This window comes from Anopheles gambiae, chromosome 2, assembly GCF_943734735.2.
Source record: "Anopheles gambiae chromosome 2, idAnoGambNW_F1_1, whole genome shotgun sequence".
NCBI classification, from domain to species: Eukaryota; Metazoa; Arthropoda; class Insecta; order Diptera; family Culicidae; genus Anopheles; species Anopheles gambiae.
The window spans coordinates 26448930-26473008 of record NC_064601.1 but is presented as its reverse complement, the minus strand read 5'-3'; the positions used below and the strand labels follow the sequence as shown (position 1 = coordinate 26473008).

Sequence of the window (24079 nt, the reverse complement as noted above, 5' to 3'; positions counted from 1 at the left end):
AAACATTCTCGGCGCACCACAATGCGAGTTCTGTGTGAAGAATCTATTAAAAAGAGAGATTCCGCAAAGCCCGAGCTTTGTGTTTGCACTTAACAAGACAGCAGTCGTCCGGCCACGAAAGGAACGAATCAGACGTTGAGAAGCGGTCCTCCCTCGCGAGTAGCAACTTGATCGCCGAAAGATCTAAAGGTTGACCAAAGTTTTGGCAAACATTGTAGACCATCCGCCACACTGACACTTGTAATGTACTCCAATCAAAGCTGATGTTGTTTCGAAAAAAACAACACCATATCGTTGTCCCTGCCGTCCCCCTTTCCAAGACAGGGTTGGAATTCTCGCGGTATGCAGTTAGCAAACAATACTTAACCTTAGCGAGGTTTTGACCAACAAACTTCAAAGGGGTGAATCTTCTCTGTTGACAATGCCTAGAAGCTTCCTAACGTTTCTAATAGCAGAGACGTCTTGTCTTTATTTGATCAAACACGTGAATACACGTGTTTGCTTTTGCCTCGAGGATAAAACCCCGATCCGATCGATCATGATCATGACAATAATGCATGATAATAGGGAAGTATGGATCTGTAGTACAGATTTGTTGAAAAATTGAAACTCTGTAAGTCACTTGCGCCATCTATTCTCGCACACGGCGTCTGTGAATCTGTACGGCAAATATTTTTCCCTCTGCACGTTCATTAAGCACAACAGTTTGCCTTCTGTTCGTAAAAAAGGCATATATTTACACGATAACAAGTGAAACTTGCTAATTTTAGTTCACCGCACTGCACTACCACGCGGCAGATAAACACGAGGCAGCAGAGCGAGAGAGAGAGAGAGAGAGGGAGCAAGCCAGACAAAGGTCACCAGCCTACGACGTTATCAGTGAGGATCGGTCGATTTAATAATGGAGAAATTTTCCCATGGATGCAAAACAAAAACAAAGAAAAAAACATTCACAATCGTTATCGGCACTGGCAGCAGTAGTGGCAGCCTGCAGTAGGAAGACGCGAATGCTGCGTACCCGAATGGTGTGTAATGGCATAATTATGCTACAGTAGGAGATGTTCGAAATCTGCCTGGACGGATTTAATTATCTGCTGCGCAAAATCTCTTGTTTGGTGTCTGGCTTAGGGTGGCGAGAGCTTTACCACCATCACCACCACCACCACTACAACCGACCGAGCAACAGTCTGGAGAGTTTAGGGTTCGCCTCTGCTTTGCACTAAGTGTGTGATGTTCCGCCACGAACCCTTCAAAGATCCGCCACACACTCGAACTACTCGAAGAAGAAAAAAAAGAAGCAAACATTAAACACATCGGCCACAATATCTCCCCGCACGATCGCACTCGAAAAAGTAACCTCACCATGCATCAGCCATCATCACGGGGGGCATGGGTGTGAATTGTTAGTGGGAAGGACGTCTCCATGACCCTCGGCCACGGCAAGGGTTGCGTGATTGTTTCTCGTGTGTTTGTTTGTAGTGGTCTCGTAAAACAATGAAAGTGTGGCCGAGGGTAAGGGTAAGGTTACAAGTTGAGGGTGTAGAAAGCGTCATACACGTGAGGGGAAGATTCTACTTTCTACTTCGGTTAGCGCAAAGATGATAGTAGCGATCGCTAATGAAAGCGGGTCGATGCCGTCGAGTGGAAGTTGCGATTGACCTCACAGTTTTTGTAGTGAAGGTGGTAAGCAGCCATTTAGTTACTGTAGGCATGTCAGATTTTCGATATAGATTTTCTTCGATTAAACTATTTAAATTGAAATAACTTTGATGAAAAACTATTTTACGGCAAATAAATCGCATCATGTATTGTTCTCTTCATCTTCCATCTCGATGTTTTGTTGTTTTGTTACACAAGCAAATGCAATCACGACCCACCAGCGAACAATTTGTATGTAAAAAGTGTTTCTTTTTTACTCTGATTTATCTTCAAAAGCGTAACAATTTCGTTACGATAGCGAAAGCAGTGTTTTTTTACGTGTGCCCGCGGGTGTTAGCTTCGATTTTCGCTTATATGAGCGATGCGTTCAGCAGCGAGGATTAGATAAATGGTATTGCTGCTCTCTTCGAACAAAAAACCCCCAAAAAACCGAAAATAAACGCTATTCGGTTAGATAAAATCCTATTTGTAAACATTCCAATCCTCTTAACACAAAACACACGCAAAAAACACATAAAAGAGGCATCCAAATTTTAGAATTACTCATTCTCCTTTCTACCTTTGCCAAACAGAGATCCAGGAAAACTAATCACACGTGTGTGCATTTGAATGATGAAATGCTTCTTTCCCGATCAAAAGCGTGCCAAAAGCACATCGTGTGCAGTTTATTTCCGCCTTCGCCAACCGCAACTGCACGGTGCTGGAGGTACAGGAAAGCGGCGTGGTTTACGATTTCGATTTCAGCTCTGCCCAATAGCCTCGTAACGTCTCGATGTGTGTGTGTGTGTCGGTGGGGGTGGTTTGTTGGTCATCGATCATTAATCATGGATTTATTGGTGCGCCCCTTTGGTGTAGTAGCAGGTTTAAATCGTTGAGGTTGCCGCAGTTGGCCGTCGAGAGGGAAAGAGAGCACACAAAAGGTATCGATTGTGTGTAACGAGAAGATCCCAAGCGGATGCAGCAGCGTGTGCACAGCCACCGATCAATGGATGCAGGGGAAGGGGGGGGGGCTGTAAGCGTTACGTGCAGAGCTCGGTGTGTACTGCTGGGCGGAAAAATGGAAGCAATAATGGTGAAATTGCATAACGCAGTGGTGATGCAGCAGCGTAAGCTGAAACTCGTGCCCGGCTGGCAGGTGGTGGATCGGGACCGAGGATAGTGTCTATAATTATCGATTAAATCAATCGTTCACTGTCACACGATGGTTGGGCTAAGATATAATGTATTCCAGGCGTTCGGTGCGCCTTTCATATTATTCTACCATTTATCGGATCACGAAGCTCACAAGCACACCATGCCCAGGGAGATCCTGTTGGATGCTCACCATGCCCCGGCAGTTCCGCATCGCTCTCCGAGCCGTGCCGAGCTAATGAGCGGACAGGACAGTTACTTGGAGTGGTTATAATTTCTAGCAGGCGCCAGCCCTTTGAGCTGCTGGTGACAAGTCACAGCAACACACAAACTCTTGCCCAGTGAATAGAAGAAAAAAAAAACAGTCGACGATAAATGGTGCAAGTCTTTCATCAGTACACAAAGCCCACAAGGCCCAGGAATAGACATCAAAGCTCGGTGGTAGTGCGGTTTTTGCGCATAACAACGGGCGTTCGAAACAAAAACACACGCCCAACACAACCGGGGTGCAAGCCGATCAGCACCACCAGAGAAGGAAGCCCCCACACACCACACATCGTTGGAAAAAAGGCAATCATTATTTTAATCAGTTGCCATCCAGTGACACGAACGGCCTCGGGCTACCGGGATGTTGTCTCTTCTTGAATGCCCTGCGGAACTACTATGCAGGATCCTTTGATTCAGGATAATTAAGAAATGGTAGGCACAAAACATGCAAACATGCCAGCTCAGGCAGCTATTTGAGGAGTGACGTTGCGCAACATACTTTTTTATACAACTTACTCCATCGTTTCTCTTGGCGTTCGAGCTGGATACCGATGGCACACTGAGGATTCGGAAGGGGCCCAACCAAAACCAACAAACCTACCTACCTGATGAATGCGCGACGCAGTGTCGTCACTGGTGGTCAGTTATAAAAACAAAAGAGTTGCAGTTTTTCGTACCGGGCAGAAAAGTGCGAAAATCATCACAAAAGTGCATCGAACGAATGCCGAATCATTGGCCGTAAGAAGCGTTCCGTACGCTCTCCTTGAGGCCTCTTTTTTTGCTTGTTTATTTTTAACCAACTGTGGACAGGGTTTGAGCAAAACCTGTAACTCGCCTACAGTCGCGATGGATCGCGCAGTTCGATGGAAGTTGCGTAAAGAACGGAGAAAGAAAGGAAAAATTGGAAAGCAACAGGCAAGAAAATCAGTTGGTGGTCTAGTTTTCAACAGCCATGGCACGATGTAGATAGCGCCACAGCAGCACCAACAACACTACGAACAAAAACATAAAAAAGCGAAATGTGTTCGAATTGTCTGAGTGCCTGTCCAGGCACTGTACCAGTGGCCATCGTTGTGTGGTAGGGGAACCAATCGAACAAAAAAAAACGGAAAAGAAGTGTAAATATTTTTAAACAACCCAATTTTCGCTTATGTAGTTGTTGCTGGCTGTAAGGTAGAATTACGATCATTTTTTTTCTGCCTTTCACTCTTTGTGTTTTTCTTCTTTTGCTTTGCTATTGTTTTTGCCTGCCCAAAAATCCACACTTAATTGTGCCAAACTAATCCCGTTGACCATTGCATAAATGTAATCCGGTTCAGTAGGCACACAGCCAGTTGCCCAACTGACATCGATTGACATTCACCGAAACTGGAGCGTTTCGTCGGGCAGGAACAGGGAATTATCGATCGGTGTAGTGCGTTGTGACCATAAGCCGAAGGTTTATGACAGCGCAGTGTGGCCGATAGGTGGACGGGCTCCATTGATAGGTTTTTGCTGTTTCCTTTTTCCAGTTCGCCACGCGAAAGCATGATTGATCGGCTTTCGGTCGATAGCAGTTGTGGCAGCGAAACGAAAGCTTCTCCTAAAAAAGAAACACACACACACACACCACCCTGCCCCAGCTTACATCATACTGTGGGGACAGCAGCGGACTGGAGCAGCAGCTTGTGGAAAACGGGTCATCAATTTGCCATGCCAACCATCAGCGACTGTCAAAACGGCCTGATCGCTTTTGCTAGCCGAGTTTGCATGCAAACAGTACAAGCGTTCCCCCATTTTCGGTGCGAGGATCGAGCCTATTGAGACACCTGTCATAAAATAGTGTACACCAGTTGGAAACCAATGTAGCCTGAAGAGAGCCGAGCGATGGAGAAATGAAGATTAGGCACCGAGCATGGAAGCACCTGACGAGCAGCAGCAGCAGCAGCAGTGTCTATTAAAACAAAATAACAATTATTTACTTTCACCAGCCACAACCCCGGCCACTATCACAGAGTGCGTGAGAGTGCATGCGTGCCGCGTGCCTTCAAAAATTCGGCAATCGAATTCGAAAACTGCACCCGCCGCACCCATGCGCAGGGCGGCGACCGCGTTGGGCTCAAAACAGTGGACCGCCACCACCAGTGGAAGCCGTTATGAAAGTTTGGTTCACTTTGGGGGCGGAAAGGTGCCTGCTCCGCTCCACCCGGTGTCCGGTTTTGGGACGTGGTCGGTGTCGTGCGTTGAATTTTGGCGTATTTTTACCCTCCCGGAGCCGAACCGGTTTACGATACCTACGGTGGCGGTGCGGTTATTTCGAGACATCTTTCGCGCGACCCGAGCTGGTGTAAAGTGGCTCTTGTTAGGTAATGTGTCCGCCGGGGGCCTGAGGGTGAGAGGCTGTTGCGTCTCGGTGTAAACAATACCAAAAGACAAGCCGTGCGCTCACTACTCCGCCCGAGTAATGGTGCCAATTCGGAACCAAACTGTCAAAGCAACGAGGAGTAAAAACACAAACACGAAATAGAGACACAATCTCTTGGAAGACAGAAACAACAACGCTGGTTCGTACAGCGTGCGGCACATTCAGCAGAAACACTTTGGGAATTCGGATCAGTTAAAGTCGGAAAGTGAGCAGTGGCGCGTACCCAAAATCCCCTCTCTCCCCCTTTGCGTACCCAATCGGATTAGGGCGGCGAGGCGCGTTCGGCAAGCAGCGCAGCGTAACGGAATGATTTGTGCTCATTTTGTTTGCTTTTCTTGCGCGGTTTGGCGCGTATTTCCGATCCACGTAGAGAGAATCGAGCGCGGAAGGGAGCCGGGGCTCGAGGGGGTAATGTCACGCACCAGCAGCTACCTACTATGCTCAAGGTGGCTGCAGCTCGGCTGTGTGTACGCCAAGGGTGTCTTACGGCAAACCGTTTCCAGCATTTTGTTGCTGGTAATAAAGCAGCAAGAGGTACGACGAATGACACTGCCGGCCAGAGGAAGTACGTCGCTGCACCATCGATTTCCGTCGACACACACAGACACAGAGACACAGCAAGGGTGTACCGTAGCTTGTGAAAACCGGTCGTGGCATACCTGTGTACACGGGCATTGCGTAAGCCCTTCGGCTAGGTCTCCAAGGTATGGCCACTTCAAGCTGACCACAAGTTTCCCAGACATTCCTCGTCGGACCTAGAGCTTCGATGGAAGTTACTTCTCAGCATCATTTGTAAAGCACGGCTACTCAACAAGCTACCCTCGCTGTTCGGATATCATCCGCTGCAGCACAGCCAAAGTAAAAACCTCCAAAAAGGGTTTGAAGTGGTCGGCAATATGTTGTAACCGAGCGGCGCAGTGGCTAGCGATCTTGCGGCGATTTTTCACAAATATGTAGTCAGGTGTGGTGCTGCCAGTGGAGTGAAGTGCCGCGACACTAAAAGCCCTCCCTTATGTCATGGTAACGTTGGATTAACTCTCCGGGGCTATTTTTTATCACCATTTGCCCCCACTTGGACACAAAAAAAAAAACACCCATCCGCAACGTGATTGCGCTACACAGCATCGAAGGTGAGATCATCTTCAATGTGGCCCAACGCAGGATCTCGCGTGGCAATTCCACGCTGAATGCTAATCATGCATAGCTGAAAACGAGCTGTGTACACCCGTCCGTGGTTTTATGGTCTCGCTAATGGAGAGGTAGTTATACCTATGGTTTGTTATGTGTGTGTGTAGTTGGAAGTCTCTTTCAATATTGGGATACAGTGCACGTGTGTGTGTGTGTGTCATTGAACGGAAGATCCGCTCACATCGGGGGTAACTAATTTGGGCTTCTCGCTTCTTTCACGTTTCCGTTCACAATGCGTTTCGGATTGTGTTGCACCACTAGCACGAGGGGAAGTAGCAAGCGGGACTGCACTGATTAGCGATGCGCACGTCGTAATCACCCATCGGCACGTCCCTGAAGTCGGGTCACTGCACACACTTTCACCCTTCGTGAAGATCAACCCGGTTCCGACAGGAATGCGCGCCGCTCCGGGGCTCACGTTCGATCGTGGTCGATCATCGGAATACGCGAAAAGCGGTTGTTCGAAAACCGCACCTGCCCCCGTCCGCCCTTTCTCTCCTTGCCCTACCACGCATAACGAGGTCACCGCGTTTTGAGTACCGGGTATGCCGGGTTGCATTCCATGCGAACCTCCTCTTGCCACCGAGCGCTTATCTTTGCCGCTATCTGTTTTGTGTTCGCGCCCCCCACCTGAGCCCTACTACTTCGAGCCCTCGAATGTTGATGATCTTGGCCCAAACAAAAGCAAAACCGCAGCTGAGCAGAGAGAGAGAGAGAGTAATCAATTGGTGCACTTTTGGAGTGTCGATGAGAAAAGGCACCTTTCGCATCGTTCCCGTTGCTCACACCGCGAGACACACACACACTTGGCTTGGTTGTGGTGCACGGCCGCACCATTATTGTTCGCTGCCGGCATCACGGACATCAACCAACCATCCTCGTCGCCGTTTTGCACTATCCTTATACGAAGAATTTAATGTGTTTCCTTCTCGTCCGCTTCGGTCGTGCTTTGGGGGTTCGTCGTTTCACTCCCTTGGGGTAAGGACGGATCGGAAAGCGGGCTAGACTTTGGCGAGCCTTCAAAACACGGCCACCCTGCACACCCATGCGGACGACCGCGCCCAATTGTAACCAGTCCCGATTATTAATGATCCCGTTCTACTTAGATGTGCGGTGGTGGACGGTTTCACTTGCGGTTAAAAGGTCCCAAAAGAATCGACACTATCAGCGGCAGGCGAAGGGGGCACGGCTTCGATTGGCGCTCCGATGCATACCTAGCTGGGCGGCTTCGAAATCGTGCCGATACTCCTGATGTAAACCATCACTTACCCCCACGATACCGTGCCCGATGATCTTTCCCAGGAGGAAATGGGAAGGTGTCTCTTTGTGTCTCCGTACAGTCGCTACGGGCTGCTTACAAGGGAGCCTAAGTAACGAGCGGCGATGAATCAACTGGTGACGATCGATTTGCCAAGGCGGCAGACGACACAACCGGGCCATCGCGGGGATGGATTGTTTGGATTTGAATTGACACAAAGGAACTTTTACCTTTTGGCGTCAACATCTAACCACTGGGCATCTTGCTAGCCGACGCTCATTGGCACAGTTTTGTGCCCTGCCCGCGCAAACGGGCGTTTCGTAAAGTAGGTCAAACTATGTGGTAGAAAATGTGCATTGTCCTTTTTTTTGCTTCTAGCAAGGCCCAAAGGAGTAATTTACAGAGAACGAGAGAGATAGAGTTAATGAATAATGCACCTATGGAAGCTTCTCATATTTGCTTGATGAGAGTTATAAATACACATCGCAAATAATTCAAAATAACTGCATGCGGACGTTTTATACATGCACGATACTTTGATGTAGATGCCACATTTACCTTTTTGGAGAAATAAGCTTTAGTAAAAGTTGCTTTTTTTGGAAATTCTTACCATGAATTAGATGAAAGACAAACTTGAAGTACATCAGTATCCATGAACGAAAAAAAAAACCGTTTTATATTCCACAAAAACACGCACCTCCGCCGTGAAGAATAGAAAAGAGACTAAATATTAATGCTGATAGGTTTTCTTATTACATTTTTCGTGTGAAGATTCAACGAGCATCCTCATGTTCATAATCACACCAATACCTGTTATCAGTCCTCAATGGCAAATTAAACTCTTATCTTATTTCTACTCGCGTGCACACCTCTACTGGGTGAATGTTACATTCAGCTGTAACAAATGACTCAGTTTGAGCGGAACTACGAGTGAAGTATCATCATCTTCATTAGAAACTATACACATTGAAGTGATTAAATTGCAAGCGGTTTATTAAAAAGGCATCAATGTGTAAAGAGCTACGTGCTTAAGCAATGGCTAAAACGAAATGGAATTTAATCTTTGCCACATTTATTGTATCATGTGTTTCATTGATTGTGTTAATAGTCTCACTTTGTACACCGTATTGGGTATATACAGTAGAGCAAAATGTGATGAGAGTGGAACGTTCTACATCATTCATGTTATTTCCGTTCTAGATAACATCGGAGGCATATGAAAGCAACGCGTCCGGGAATAGTGAAATAAACTACGGGCTGTTTTCGGGTTCCTTAACTCAAAACTTTCTGCCCAATTCGCGGTACTACACTTTAACACGTAAGGATGAACATCATGCAAACGCATTTGCCATACTAGACCGTAGTGTGTGTACTCATAATCTCATTTCATTGCTCTCTTTTACAGTTACCTGCCTTTATCACGAATATGTGTGTGCATACAGTTGTCAAGAAGATGAAGAGTCACGAACCGAGGAAGTTTTGCAACTCTTAAAAGGATTGCCCCCTGCCGATTGTCCCAGCAGTTCTTCAAGGATGCTTCCACTTGTCCATAGGATCGATCCACCAATATTCCCCCAAAATCGTCAAGCATCCGCCAACATCGATCGCAGTAACTTTATCAACACTGGGCTGTGGGTTTCGACGGTGGTGTTTATCGGAATTGCTATAAGTTTTGCAGCTATTTCGGCCAGTTTTTCCATCATTAACGTGCTCTTTAATCCGATCGAACCGGTGTTCAGCGTTTTTGGATTGTACATCTGGAATGGGGTGGCCCTTGGGTCCACTGCACTGTGCATGATAATGTGGGGAGCATTGTTTGCTAGTACTCTAGCTGATAACATCGCCATTACGGATACGCTTACAACACAGATTCCCTACAGCTCTGACGGGCTAGCTTCCCTAGGGGTATGCTATTGGATTTTACTTTTATCCATCTTGCTGCACGGCCTCAACGTAGGACTTCTGCTTTGGCGTAAACGTATCGTCAACAAAGAACCGCCGCCAACTACTATAGATGTCGATCGGTCTGATTTAACCATTATTATGTATTAAATAAATTGTGATCTACATTTTTTGAATATTATATGTCAGTAACAATTGCATCCCGATGCCTGCCACCATGACAATAAATACGAAAGATTTTACCAGACAATCAATTAATATTTTATTTGATTGCTTTCATTTTATGTACGGAGGAAACATGGAATGAAATTTTGTACCTAGCAAATAAACATTATTCTTGTAGATTTTTTACTATTCATAAACGTTTCATTGCTTTCATAGATATGACGAAAGTATTGTGCTCCGTGATCTGTTTTTTCATATGTGTGCCCTTATCAGCTTGCTTGGAATGCAAGGGAATATCTTGACACATGCCAAACCACCACAGTGAGCTGCTTTCACGCCATTCGCTGTCAAAATGTACCCATATACAACAGGCAAAACAGAGGAAAACATCGAGCGTCACTTGGGCCACACAAAAGCGTGCATAGTATTATTGGGATGTTAGTTTTGGGCTTGCTACAAAGGTTAGTCCACTTACACTGGTTTGTATATCAGATCGTGTTCATTATAATTGTATTGGTGGGAAAATGTTGCTCTTGGTGTGGGGTTAAATAGCGCCTTCTTATCGCATAATAGCGCAATAAAGTGTCACGTACATAACATGCCGAAAACACCCGATCGCGCAAAGCGTAAGTATTGACAATTGGATGCAAATCGTGATAATACCGTATTGAAATGACCCATTTTCATGCCATGCAACAGGTAGATCTACTATTATCCTTGTATGGATACAAACATCAATGCAATTTCAAACGAATGCTTCACAAATGCCCTCCAGCAGTGTAACGGATCGAATCCGCTGACAGCTGTATGCACTTATCCTGTATGTCCTCGGTGGAAAAAAAAAATCCATCCACCCAGCTCATCTCCGGTGTCCGGAGCCACACGGCCAAACCATTTGGGTAGCCACGCTGGGCAAACGGTACGGGGAAGATGTAATGTTTGTGCAGCCAGAAATCGATTACGAAACATGGCATGCTTTTTTTGTTGTTGCTTTCCGTGCCGATGCCGCGTATGTGCATGTGTATCGAAGCTGAACATTCATATGCATCATCATCATGCCCGGTTACAGCAGATTCAAGCCAACCGCTCCGTTCCAGTTATGTACCTCCGCAGGAGAAATAACCTGTTTGGCTCGGCGAATGGCACCACCGAACGGGTGATGCGGTAAGAGGCGACCAGGGTGGTGGTAGGAATTGAATTCAAATTTAAATGGCCATCACAAATAAAGCCGGTGAGTTGGACCTACGGTAGGGTGGAAGGAGCGAAAAACCGGAATGCATTAATTGCAACGGTGCGGAAAACAGGCGATGTGCTTTTCAGAGCAAAAGGAAAATTAATTTAGTTTTTTCTTTTTCTTCTTTGGGAGCGTGTTCAGTGACGCTTTAATTGAAGATAATTTTATCAATAACAAACCCAGTTAGTTGATGTTGTAAATTGTTTAAATATGAATTTGTCCCACAAACGAACAGAGACACCCCGTTGATCGCTTCATACCACCAGCTAGTGATTTTAAACCCATTAGGGCTTGGGTCTTACCCATAATTTTCCACCGATCGCAAATTACGCTCATGAATCATTTATGCTCCTAGCCGAATGGCCCACACACCGTTTGTGTCCCTTCACACAGTCAGCCACACCGTGTACGCGTCGCCCATTGTTGAGTGTATGAATCATCAAAGTTTCCGCGCGGGCTGCGCGAATCCAACCCTTGCTGGAGTTGCCCGATACTCAGGCTTCCCAAAGGGGGGTGCCACGGCATTGCACAACGATTGGGCAGAAGAGGCTGCTGATGATCGTGGAGCTGCGGTGCACGATCCGCCATGTATAATTTTGTGCGACGCGAAGGCGAGAAATTTGGCAGAACATCCCCGATCGATCGGCATAGGTTTCTGGCCAAAAAAAGGCGAGGGGGGGAGGCTTGGTCCCACGTTTCGGTGACTCAAACCGGCTACTGGATACTGGAGAAGACCTCCTCGCGTGTGAGTAAGGCAGGATGGCTTCATCTTTTCGAGATTCTTCTCCTTTTCGTTGGGCTAGCGTAATTTCCCGCTCCTAGAAACACTCACCGGAGGGCGAAGCAGTTTTACGCGGTCCGATATTTCGTCACCCTGCTTGGGACGTTTTGGACTGCTGGTCGTCCGGAGATCATCTTCACACGCGCCGGATAATTATAGTGTGAGGTAAAGTTCATCGAACGCTCGAAGGGATGTCGGCGGGTAAGAATGCCATCCGCAGGTCGCGATCGTGGAACGGCTGAACCCGCGCTCTGCGCTTGCAATGGAATTTGGAACATACTCCAGCATGTGTGTGTGTTGCGTCATGTTGTTACGTGCATTAGAATTTGTGCGAGCCAACACTTACAATTCGACGTGTGCACACGAACGTTTTCCGAACACATTGTGCATTGGTGCAATTCGATGAGGATCATTTTTCCATTGATCCTCTCTCTGTGTGTGTTACTTTTACGTATGTGTGTGTGTTGTATACATCAGACAAATAAAAAACAAATGACACAATATGGCCTTACCAGTCGCCAAGCAATGAAAAAAAAACCGTTTTTTCTTCTGCTTTAAAGCATCGCTTCCAAATTACATCGATGCCGCCCCGGTGCACCATTATGCTTATTATGCAATGTGTTTCTTTTCTTTTTTTTCTCGCACCACCCACTGAAGAGAACCGCTCCACCCTCCCTTCTCTACCGGTGACAGCAAGACGGCGAAGATCAAAATGGAAACCACGGGGTGTGTGAATTTTCGCCACCTTCGCAACCATGTGGCAACCATAATTGGTGCAAATCATTGGTGTGCTAGAGCACTGCCGGTCATCAATGTGTTAGGCGGGACACCGAGTAAGCACACACACACACACACACAGCGTGGCTGTAGGCGAAGGAAAATCTAAAATTTCACGTCTGATGCTTGTGAAATCATCGTACTTTTGAAGTGTTCGGTTTGTTTTGCATCTTAATTGTTAAATGTTTTATTTCCTCAAAAGATCGCTGGCAGTTCCTTTTTGTGATGTTCCTTTTTTGCTTTGTTCAACATGAGAATGTGACGCCAACTACTGGCGAGAAATTGTTGCTCCACGGGGCAGAACTCATGCTGTCTGGGATTGGTACGCATCAAACACTAGACTAGTCTAAAAATTGAAACGAGAGTAATCACATTTATCACTCGTCTTATTTGCAGTTCCTCCAACTTTCCACATCAATTCTCTACGTTCGATTCTCGATCGATCAAAACGACGTAATTGGCTGCAAACTTGGAGCCGTTCTCGGGTTCTTTTTGCGTTCGTTTCTATACGAAAGCTTCTAGATCTATGCGAAGCGCTTTCCAACGACCGACACGCTATGAATGACAAGTAGGACCAATTGGGCTGATGTGTAAGACGATCCGGGCACCCAAAATAGCACACAAAACTATCATATTTCCGGTCGAGACAGGATACGGCTTGCCTCTTTGCATTGGCGGCCAGTTCCTGCACTCGTCCTGCAGGACGTGCGGGAGGCGCATAAAATTGATGTGTCTGTTTTCCCCTTTCGAGTGCTCGGTCATGCCCTTCTTTCCTTTCCCTGTGTACGCTTTTGTAAACCATACTATCGGTCACGTTTCGGCACAACTTTTATTACCATCCAATGGGAGGTCAAACGCCGAAAGGGAAAAAGAAGATGGGGCTTGACGTTTGCCATGCTACACCGCTGGACCCTGGCACATAACACTGTCATCGGATCGCGGTTTGCCACTTGACACTGTTTTCTCAACCACACCACCGTCTCGGGAGACGGAGCGTGGTGGGATGCATGATGTGAGAGACACCCTGGTGACCCGACAATGAGTGTCTCGTTGAAATAGAAAGAAAAAAAAAGAAACAAATACTGAAGGGAAAAAATCGCCACAAAACTTTGCTCGTTAAAAAGGCAACTTTACGATTTACGGTTTGCATGGCAGGCGGAAAATTGCGACGCATTGTGCCAGCGCGCATTCAGCGGTATTTGCCATGCTAGGATCAGAACATTGGAACATGGATGCATGCAGCGCACCCAAGGATGTATAGATCTCGGGTTAGGGATGGTCGCCGGACGTGGCCGTTGCCACAGAGCCATAACTTTGCCGAGCGGACCATAAAATGCTCATTCGCCGTCCCAAATCGGATTTGTCGCCGTTTGGTGGAGGGTAGGGGTTGGGTCATCAATTTTGCATGTGGCTCCGCGCTGCGTCATCGCTATGGAGGAATACTACACTTCCCAATCGAAAAGCGCAGTAACGTAATTCACGGTCATAGACAAATAAACGAACGAAGAGAGCTGTGAATTGTTCTGCTTTTTCCGTTCTTTTTTTTGGAGGAAGTTCGGAACTGAAGGGCATGGAATCATTGCCTGATTGCCTGAAGGACATCGAATCATTGAAAGGAAGACTAGCAGCAAGCGGACATTTCTGGAATAAAACATCTTTGCAGCTAGAGTAGGTTGGAAATAGCCTGAGTACTACTCTCAAATAGAAATTGATCGATATAGATTTTCTATTGGATTGGAATGAGTTCCAAAATTCACTTTAATTGACTTTTATTATTAAACTATTGCAAACGAATAATCGACTAAACAAACTGCCACTGGAATATGCGCTCTATTCGTTCGGTAGATATTGCGTCCCATTGTTTCGCCCCTCCCGATCAGTTTGCTTCAACCGATGGTGGTAATTAAGGTAACCTACTTCCGCCACACAAGAACTAAATGGTAAACCACTGTATATCCCTCCCCTCTCTCTCTCTCTCCCATCCCTCCTGCCATTGTGTCAACCGTTGTTGAAAGGCGGAGAAAAACGCGCTCAAACGCGGAAGCACCGAGCACTTAATGGAACCGGCGGGCGCGATTTTCCCGCGCTAGCAAATGACAAAACAACGCCGCGCCGATGTGCGGTGAGCGCGCGGTGTCATTTTTCTTCGGCCGGGATCCCTTTTAACCTCGCGAACAGGTCCCCCCCCCCCTGCTCTCTGTCAGCCACCCACCCAACGGGCTGCTGGTAAGTTCCCGCGCGAGGTGGCGATGCAGATCGATGTGGAAAATTCGTCACGGTACTTGCTAGCTGCACCCACCCGGGTATCGCTTGACAAGCGGGTCACCCCTTTCGTTGCGCTTCCTATGTGTCTTTCTCTCTTTCTCTTTCTCTCTCTCTCTATCCTCTTTCTTTGGGCCACCCTTTGGAGCGCACTTCAGCCCAATGTACCGGAACCTGGCAGCGAGATGGCGGAACTTGCTGCTCAAGAGGCTTTCCATTCCACGGAAGCAGCACGCCAAACAATAAACCGGCAAGCATCAAAAAGTTATGCTGCTAAGTATAGGTGTGTCTGTGTGTATGAGACTGGGGTATGGTATTAGCCCGGTTGGGGGAGAAACGAAAAGGAAATGAAATCCTATGAAAACCAACACACCGTTTCTCGGACCCGTTCGGGCGCCGGGTTTGATAATGGTAATAATAATAGTACTGGTGATGATGATAATGATGATGATGCTGTGTACAGTCATATTTTCACGTTGGAAAAAGTTTGTTTCCTCTTCTTGCACCACTCTGTTACGAGACACAGAGACGATTGGAGTTTGTGGCAGTGAATCGTGGGGATGCAGTCGAGCATAATCCTGCCGTTCCCCCTTGAAAGCAGTGCCAGCCTGGTTGTTGGACATTTAGTGCTCTTGCAGCTAGAGCAGTTGCTTATGCACTGATCGAGATGGTACGCTTCTACTTTCAAGTAAAGTTTTCGTTCTTGTACGTAGAGAAGAAGGAAATATGACACCTATCAAAATGCCAGCAGGTGGCAACGTCTAAGAGGCAAGTAACCGAGCGTTCAGTTTGAACAGAGTGTGCAGAAGTACCGAGCCTTTTAGTGACAAACAGACAACGTAACGAACACAGTGAACCCCCTACGACACACGCACACACACACATACCAATTGTAGTGTATAGGCCAGCTATCGGCCAAATATGGCGCGGTGGCAGCGAGGAAGAAAACGCGACTTTAATTAAAATGTCAATTATCGTTAATTTAATTCGTTCGTTGATGTCTTACACCGCTCGTTGGCGCTGTACGTGTTGCTTTGTCCGGGTGTTCCAACGCTCGACAACGTCCAATGACCGACCAACTGCGGGACATTGTTCAACGTGATCGTCCAACGGGGGTGTAGGGTAGCTGTAGCCAATTGGAATGGTTTAAATGGACATTAAAAACCACAAAAACAAGCAACGTTGAGCTTCGGTTACCAAATCTGTGTGTGCAGATAATCGGCAACAGCTGCTCCGGTTATGTCTTTTCGTAAGTGGTTATGGCATGATAGAGTGATATCAATGTGTGGACGTTCAATTAAGCTCCAAAATCCGACCTGCGAAGATAGAGATCGATACCAACGAAAGCGTTAGTTGCACTGCATCTCGAAATCGGAATTGCTTCATATCTTCAGACGGCGGCTGAATTACGGCTCGATTCGCCATTCCAACGGGCTGCTGCTCGTTGGACGTGCCTCACTGCCCAACAGTTGACCTTCTTACGCTCGCGTCTCAAAACCTACCATTAACTCCTCCCAATGTTTGGCACCTGAACGTTCAAAACAAATGTACGACGCTGCTCGCAACTCATCTAATCCCACCCCAATGCTGCTCACTCGATGGCAAAGCGATTTTTCACACCTTCCAATTAGGCTCTGCCCGGAGTGCGGAGGGCAGATGATTACTATCTTTAGCTACACGTCCCATTCCCAAAGGCGATACCGGGCCGGTTGATGATGGTGATGGGGCGCGCATGGATGGTGTCGGATGATTTCTCTTGACTTTTCCCAAACGTGCCAAACAGAAGAATGCAGATTGGGAGCGTTGGCGCGCCCGGGTTGCGGCGTTCCTGACCGTTCAAGACCTAGTTACACACACACACACACACACCGTCCGGAGACGCCGCAAAAAGGTCAAGAAATAGGATCACTTGAACCGGAGGCTCGTTGTTCGCTGTCTCTCGCGCGTGTTAAACGAAACGATCGCGTTCCCATTTGCTGTGAGTCAGCGGGCAGTACCGATCGATAAGTGGGTAACATATTGGCGGGAAGGCTCCCTTAAACCGCCCCTTACACCGGATCCCCTAAAACGCTATCTAACAAGCCAATAAAACTATTTACAGTTATAATCAGGGTAGAGTCACCCGCAACCGCCCTAAACGCGGCGCCGTTCCGAATTAATCCGATGGAAGCTCCGGAAGATTCGGGTGCGGGGACGGCTGAATTCGATACATGCGCAATCAATCGTTTTGGGGCGCGCTGGTCGGCGAAACACCACGGGCTGAAGAGGTCAACCGAAACTGGTGCTCGTGTAAATGGTGCTGCGACGGAAGATGAAATCTGTTTATGCTGTGTTTTTTTTTTGTTTCTGTCTTTACAGCCCTATTCCGCCAACGGAAGATTTAATTAACACGTCCAAGCTACGGCCATTGGGCAATTGGGCAATCGGGCAGTGGAATGGGAAAGGAAATGAAGGATTTTATCTGAAAGTCTTTATAATCGTTACATTTCGAGAGGCATTTCGCCGCTCTGTTTTTTTTTCTCTCCGCCACAACACAGCCCTGATTTGCCCTGGTGACCTTCAATTTATGCTGGTCGGAAAGATAAACGCTCCATCGGCCGTGCGCTGCAGAAGGGACGGCATAGTTACACGTAACGTTGATACACCCCTTGGATGCCTGAGCCAAAAGTCGGTCATCGCGTGCATCACACGCCGTGGTTTGCCCAGTTTTGTATTCCTCTCATTTTGTTATTTATTTCGTGCCTCATTCTAGGTGAACTTTTGCTCGGGTGTCGTAGATTACACGCCCAGGTCCAACCGCCAAACGATAACTGGTTTGATGCTTCCATTTCTCTCTGCGCCCACTGCGAGATGTACCCGCGTGCAGTTTGGCAATGCTCAAACCCGCTAAGCTAAACCTCAAACTGGCGAACCTACGATGCCTTGTTACATCAGGAGCTGCTGGCTGGGGGAGCCGCGCAACCGCGCAGGGTATCATCAGCGTCATCCGTAGCGGGATCGGTCGTGAACCATCCCCCGAAACCATACACACGCGTTCGTGCATTCCGTGTCGCCGTATCGCGTGTGGTCCCAGTACGATCCCACCTCCACCTGGACGCCGCACCGCCTGTTCCGAAAGTAACCGGTTCGGTGGTCGGTTGAGGTCAGTTTGCTTGCAAAGCCTGCACAGGTTGTCGTCGCTTGCTAGCCTGCTGCAGCACCACCGCCAGCTAAAGGCGCATAGTGATGGTGTCCTCGTTTGGCTTTCGATGCGAAGAGCCCCACAGTGTCCGCCCGTTCCCGCAGCGATCTTATCGACTAAAAAAAGGCTACAACTTGTTCAAATTCAACCTGCAACGGTTTCAACATGCATATGGAGGGAGGAACGAAAACAAAAAATAAACGACACGAGTTCGTAACGGTTGCCAGCCCCGTTTCGTGGTCAGTGTAATCAGCAGTGGCTGGCGAAGAGTTGGCCGGGAGGATGAGGCACCGGCTGGGGTCCGTTTGGCAAGACGATCGCCAAACGATGGATGATTCACGGCTAAATTCAATTTAGAAGCAGTCCGTGCCGATCGTCGAATGATCGTGCTGACGAGCGAAGCGGAGCACAGCACGTGCGAGTGTGTGGCGATGTGGCAACTGAGGCCACGATGAATATCGCCCCACACGCTCGCGACTGTCGCGTGTTCTCGCGGCATCGTTGACGTTGCGTAAGGTCAAGCAGTGGGTCTTCATTAGGTGCTTCATCAGTGTGGAGCGATGGGACAATGTGTAGTTATTGCGATACCCTAATGAAGGTTATCGTAAAGGTTTGAGAGATGCGAGAGCGCATGTGTCACTGTGTTCAGAGCTTTGTTACGAAAATGTTTAAACCATTGGTCTAAAAGCAGACTTTTCTCTGAACGCAATCTAACACACAGCGGGACACGTGGATTTGTTTCAAACGTTGCACAGCTAAAGGTCCCATTATTAAGCATCCGAACGAATGCAAACCCTATCGCGGTGAACTAATTTCTAGCTTGTTCTACGCGATTACCAAGCGCTACAAACGGGTACCGCTTCCGGAGATGCTCCCAAACCGGCTTCACACTCGATTATTCTACCATCCTAACAGGTTAAGCGCTGGAAGTGCCGTGTGCTGCTTCATTTCTTGTTGTATCCATCCATCGGCTAGCACGGGAAGGAAGTTGGCGCGAAGCATAATTGCGTCCCATGCTGTGCCACCGCCCTTACGGGAATACTGGAGTAACGGAGCTTTACCGCCGCGGACGCCAGGACGCGCAGCCATCCGTCGATTATCAGGTTCCCATCTTTGGCGGCAAAATTGGTTTCAAAGCAACAGCCAACCGGGCCGCCGAGTGCATCGTCGTCGGGGTAGCGGAGCATACTAACCAGGCAGAAATCGAACGGTAAGTGCCACGCGATGAATGAGAAGTGACGATTAGGGCAAGGTAAATTATTGTGCCTTAAGTACACACAACACAGCTAGGGCCTCATTGACACACAATTGGTACATCAATCATCGTTTGATGGTGAACCGCGGGTGACGTTGCATCGTACGACCGAATCATCATGATGTCCACAGCAGCATGGTTCTTCACCTCAAACGGTCATAATTGAACGAACCCGTTGTTCTTGATGGGAACCTAACAGATGCTTTGTCGTACAATGGGGGCCAGATTAGCACATACAATAATCGCCAATGTGTGACAATTTACACTCGGTACTAATGTTTGAAACCTTCCTCAAGGACCACCCAGGGACCACTTGTCAAATAGAGCTATAATTGATAGTGTTTAGGGTCGATAATGAACCGAAAGCAGTGTTGTACTTGTATAACCCTTAAGGTACCGTAAAACCAAAAAAAAAAACAGAAACAAGAAAGAATTCATCAGCATGATGCACCATGCTGGCATAACGGAATGTAGTGACCACGATTACATCGCTCTCAATCCAGGTCTCGAGGAGCTGCACTAAAGTCATCAAGAATACGGCGTCATCCCAACAACAGCAACTACAGCTCCAACCTGTCTAAGTGGAGCACCTTCTGCTCGGTTCGCTCTGGGGGGGCGCGTTGGGGGAGGCGCGACGCCGAATGCATTCCAATGCCACCCGCCAGGGAAGGTGCTATTTTGTTACGCTCCGTTGGACGAAACGTGCCTCGGCCGTCGTCAGTTTGTAGGACAACCTGCGAGTAGCTTAAAAATATATGGTTCTCGGGTTTGGTTCTCTCCCTTGTTTTGCAGCCGTTAGCTACCACACGCTACACGAAGGAGTCGGGCGAGACCTCGACTTTGGGGTGCGTGTTTCTCAATCGGTCCCAAAATAAGACCTAAACACACTGTGGCGCACAAAGAACGACCGATTGGCAGCCTCGCGAGCCGCACTGATCGGGGGACCAGTATTCTGCACTCTCAGCAAGTGAGCGGAATGGAAATCTTAATCAAGCCAATCAACCCAGCCAAGGCTGAACGATGGGTCATTGTTTTGATCACCACACCGACCAACACAGATCTAGGGAGATCCGATGGAGCAGCGATATGCTGCGCGACTCCACCGTTGACCGCAATCAGCGACAAATCTGGTGGACGAGATCGTGGGACACACGCACACACACACATATATACATAGTGCGACCTGCAGAGTGGAGGATAACCAGCAAACCTTGAAGCGCCATAGCATTCCGGCACGAGCAATCAATCGAATGTCCGACGATTGATTTTCCTGCCGGTGCGAGTCACTGCCGGTTCGCAGGGACGAGAATCGACGTAATGGCGCCTTATGGAGGCTTAATCCGAACGGCAAATCGACAGGTGACCGGATGAAGCCGATTGGACTAGAGCTTGTCGAGTTATGCGATAATTACCCCGCACAATAAATCAATATATCTGTAACCCTCGCTAGCGAGTTCAATAAAAGCTCCTTCAACAAAACTTGAAATACAATCATCTCTAACTCCAAGGAGTTTGTAAACTCTAAAACCTTTCCCAACACAAAAATCCCCCAAAATCTAACCCACGATCAATACTTTCACCTACCTTTAGCCCATCCGGTAAGAACGTTGCCGAGGTAAGACACCTTGTACTCCGGATCCGGCCGGCTGATGTCGATGCTGTGACAGTTACGCCGCAGCAGCCTGCCGAGCCCGCGCGTAATCGACTTGATCGCCTTTGCGCTGCTCTCGCTGTCGTTCACGTAGCACGCGTCCCCGATCTGCAGCTCCCCGTCGTCCGCTTCCTCGGCCGCACCGGCCCCGCTGTCCTTCTTGTGGAACTTTTCACTGTTCAGGAAGCTACGCTTGAACTGCTGCAACTTCAGCAGGGCGCTGCTATCGTCATACTTTTTGGTATTGTAGGTGTTGCCGAAGATGCGCGCGATCGACGCACTCTTGACGAAGCGTGACTTTTTCTTCTTGAGCGTTTCGTCCGCACCGGACGCAGCGGCTCCCCCGTTCGCGGCCGGGCCCATCTGTTGGGCCGCGGCATGCTTCGCGATCGGTCCAGTGCCAGGGTCACTTTTTGGTCGACGGCGTAGATGAAATATGTTGAACTTGTCCAGCGTCACACCGGTGCCAGCCTTGGTGCCGGTGTCCTCCTGCCCTTTCTTTCCCGCGGACATAGCGGTGCCGTTCGCTTTCGATGCGGTCAACACAAAGTCCACCTCATCCTTGCCGCGCTTGATCGGTTCGATCGGATGACCACTGTTGGCACTACCACCACCACCACCACCACCGCTGTCATCATTACCACCGCCCTCGTCGCCTTCTTTGGGGATGTCCTCTTTGGAGGAGTAGTGTTTACGATTCGCCGCCATGTTTATTCTACCTTCAAATCAGCCACTTGAACGACCAAAACACGCACTGTAAACGTCAGCCCAGGGCCGTACTTGTTGTGTGCTGTTGCACAGTAGCAAGCGGGATATTTCTAAACAACTTTAAGCAACAAGTATGTTGATGCCCTTTTTTTTTGGTTGCACTTAGGGGTACAGGCAGGGGCTCTTCTAGCTACATGTTCAGCACTGTGTCGGAACCACTTTGGAAATTGGTAAGCTACCGCGGAGAGCCTTTCAAGCTACGAGAGTGTAAACATTGAAACAGAAACAAAGAAAGCACTAGCGAACAACACTACCTGTGCTGCGAGTATCTAGGCACTCGTCTTTTGCGAGATACTTGCGCGAGAGAAACACTACAGAATGGCGCACTTGTTGTCACTTTGCCCGCCGTTTCCAACGGCACAGAAACACCTTTCACACCTGGATACTATTATTTCTTCGGTTTCGTAACACTGACGGTGACACCCAGCAGAGGTCAAAAGTCTTCCAAACAACCTGAAGATACGATTGCAACGACCACAACAGGAGTTAGGCTCCAAACACTGCGCCGATATCTCGGTCTCGATTGATCCACGATCGATCCAACACTGGAGAAATCGCGAGCAACGTTCGGGTTTGCCTGTTGTTAGAAACTAGAAGCTCAACAGAGGTCCGCCGCTGATGGTCCGCCGATTCTCGACCCGCTGTTCAGCCCGCGGGCGTTCGTTGACTCTACGCGCGGCGTAGCAGTGTGGCGCCCTGTGGTACAGGTGCCTTGAACTCGATTGCGTCAAGTTCTCGCGGAATGATCGCTCAGATTTCCCTCCGAATGCGGTGCGCGCTCGTACGGATCGGTGCGTTGGCACTCGGCTACTACTGTGCTGGTCGTGTTCGGTAGGTTTCTGCCTACTGCTAGTGGTAGTGGTAGTAGGCTGGCTCACGTTCGATGTGATGCAACTGTGCAGTCTTAGTGGGTCTAGTGGGTGGTGGAACGGTGATGCACACGCACACAGCAGAAACGCACAGCGCAAGTCGGTTGCCGAGCGGAGTTTTCCTTTTTTGCGATCCTTGCGTTCTGGTGTGTTAGCTAATCGGTGGCGGCGTCGGTTTTGCTTCGCCCTCTGCCGTTTGCTTCGTTCAGCTGTCCGGTATTACCGTGCTTCGTTACGATCACGAGCCGCTATTTCGAGGACGACCGGGAAGGGCTGGTAGGACGGAAAGGGCGCACTGAATGGCGTTAATTACACGCGCACTGCACTCCGGAGACCGTGTGCGTCGTCTATCACGCGTGGTTACGGTGGTATGTGATCGTGAGTGCGTTCAAATGCACGTCACACGCAGTTGGCTGATGTGAGGATCGTCTGAGTGTAGATTCTTCAATGTCCTATGGTGCTGCTGTCCTGTAGAGAAAGAAGGAAGTAAGAGAAAGGTGGAAAGCAATTATTTTCATTGTCAGAATTCTGTAATTTTCTATAAGTGCTTGTTGTTGTGAGTGCTTTATCAGCCTTAAAAGAAGGTATGCTCTTCTTCTGCGATAACAAGCGCCAAACATTAAGCACAGAATGGTTAATCTACTTTACAAGTCAAAACGACCCCCCGGTCGTTAAGATTCAGTAAACAAAGCACCTCGCGCACGGCATTCTTTCCGGACGCTGAACAAAACGGTGCTGTTACCGTTTGTTTTGACCATTAGCGCCGCCAAAAACCATACATTCGAACCATTACAGTCGGTTGCAAAATGTGACGCATTATACTAAAGCCTTCCACCGTAACATCTGACTGCGCTCTGCGTACTGTCTTATCCCTTGAGAAAAGCAGATGCCACCATCCAACGTGTGTGTGTCTCAAACTTTATTTTTGAATGCTCCACAAAAGCCGCACCGCCATCACGGAGCCTAGCAGAGCACATGGTTTGATTATCGTTCCCCAGTTCTACAATGAATCGAGCAGCATTCATGCAACATAAACCTCCTGTGCTCTTTAAATCGGTACAATGTGTGTTGGTGTTTACTACCAAGACCTCACGGTTGAAACGGTGAGAAGTGGACTCGGTGCCATTCTTTTTTCGCAGAAAAAATACTTCCAAACACACAGCAAACATTTCGGCAACTGTTGCGGCAACCACTGGAACCACTTAATAGGGAAAATAAATCCACGGCCTGAATGGGAAGCACCAACCCGATTACATAATGAAGTGCAATCCATCAGAACTAACGACTACTTCCGTCGGTGGAGTGGGGGGTTGGATGGCGCCGCCGC

The 24079-nt window shown here is 48.3% G+C and overlaps 2 protein-coding genes across 9 annotated transcripts in view; one reads left to right on the top strand and one right to left on the bottom strand.

Annotated features, from left to right (window-relative positions):
- The window catches only part of LOC4577185 (uncharacterized), a 142645-nt gene extending 132586 nt beyond the window's left edge, over positions 1-10059 (top strand). For 2 of the 3 annotated variants that reach the window (XM_061642013.1, XM_061642010.1), the window contains one exon: positions 9108-9228. In XM_061642013.1, the coding sequence (XP_061497997.1) occupies position 9108 (1 nt within the window). In that variant the 3' untranslated portion in view covers positions 9109-9228. Of the gene's footprint in view, positions 1-8816; positions 9039-9107; positions 9229-9312 lie in introns of those variants that run through there. The other variant, XM_001237437.4, reaches the window with a different exon arrangement.
- Positions 1-24079, bottom strand: part of LOC1273213 (uncharacterized) — a 63762-nt gene that overhangs the window by 8081 nt on the left and 31602 nt on the right. For all 6 annotated transcript variants that reach the window (XM_061642002.1, XM_061642003.1, XM_061642004.1 and 3 more), the window contains exon 2: positions 21049-23220. In XM_061642002.1, the coding sequence (XP_061497986.1) occupies positions 21049-21823 (775 nt within the window). In that variant the 5' untranslated portion in view covers positions 21824-23220. The remainder of the gene's footprint in view (positions 1-21048; positions 23221-24079) is intronic.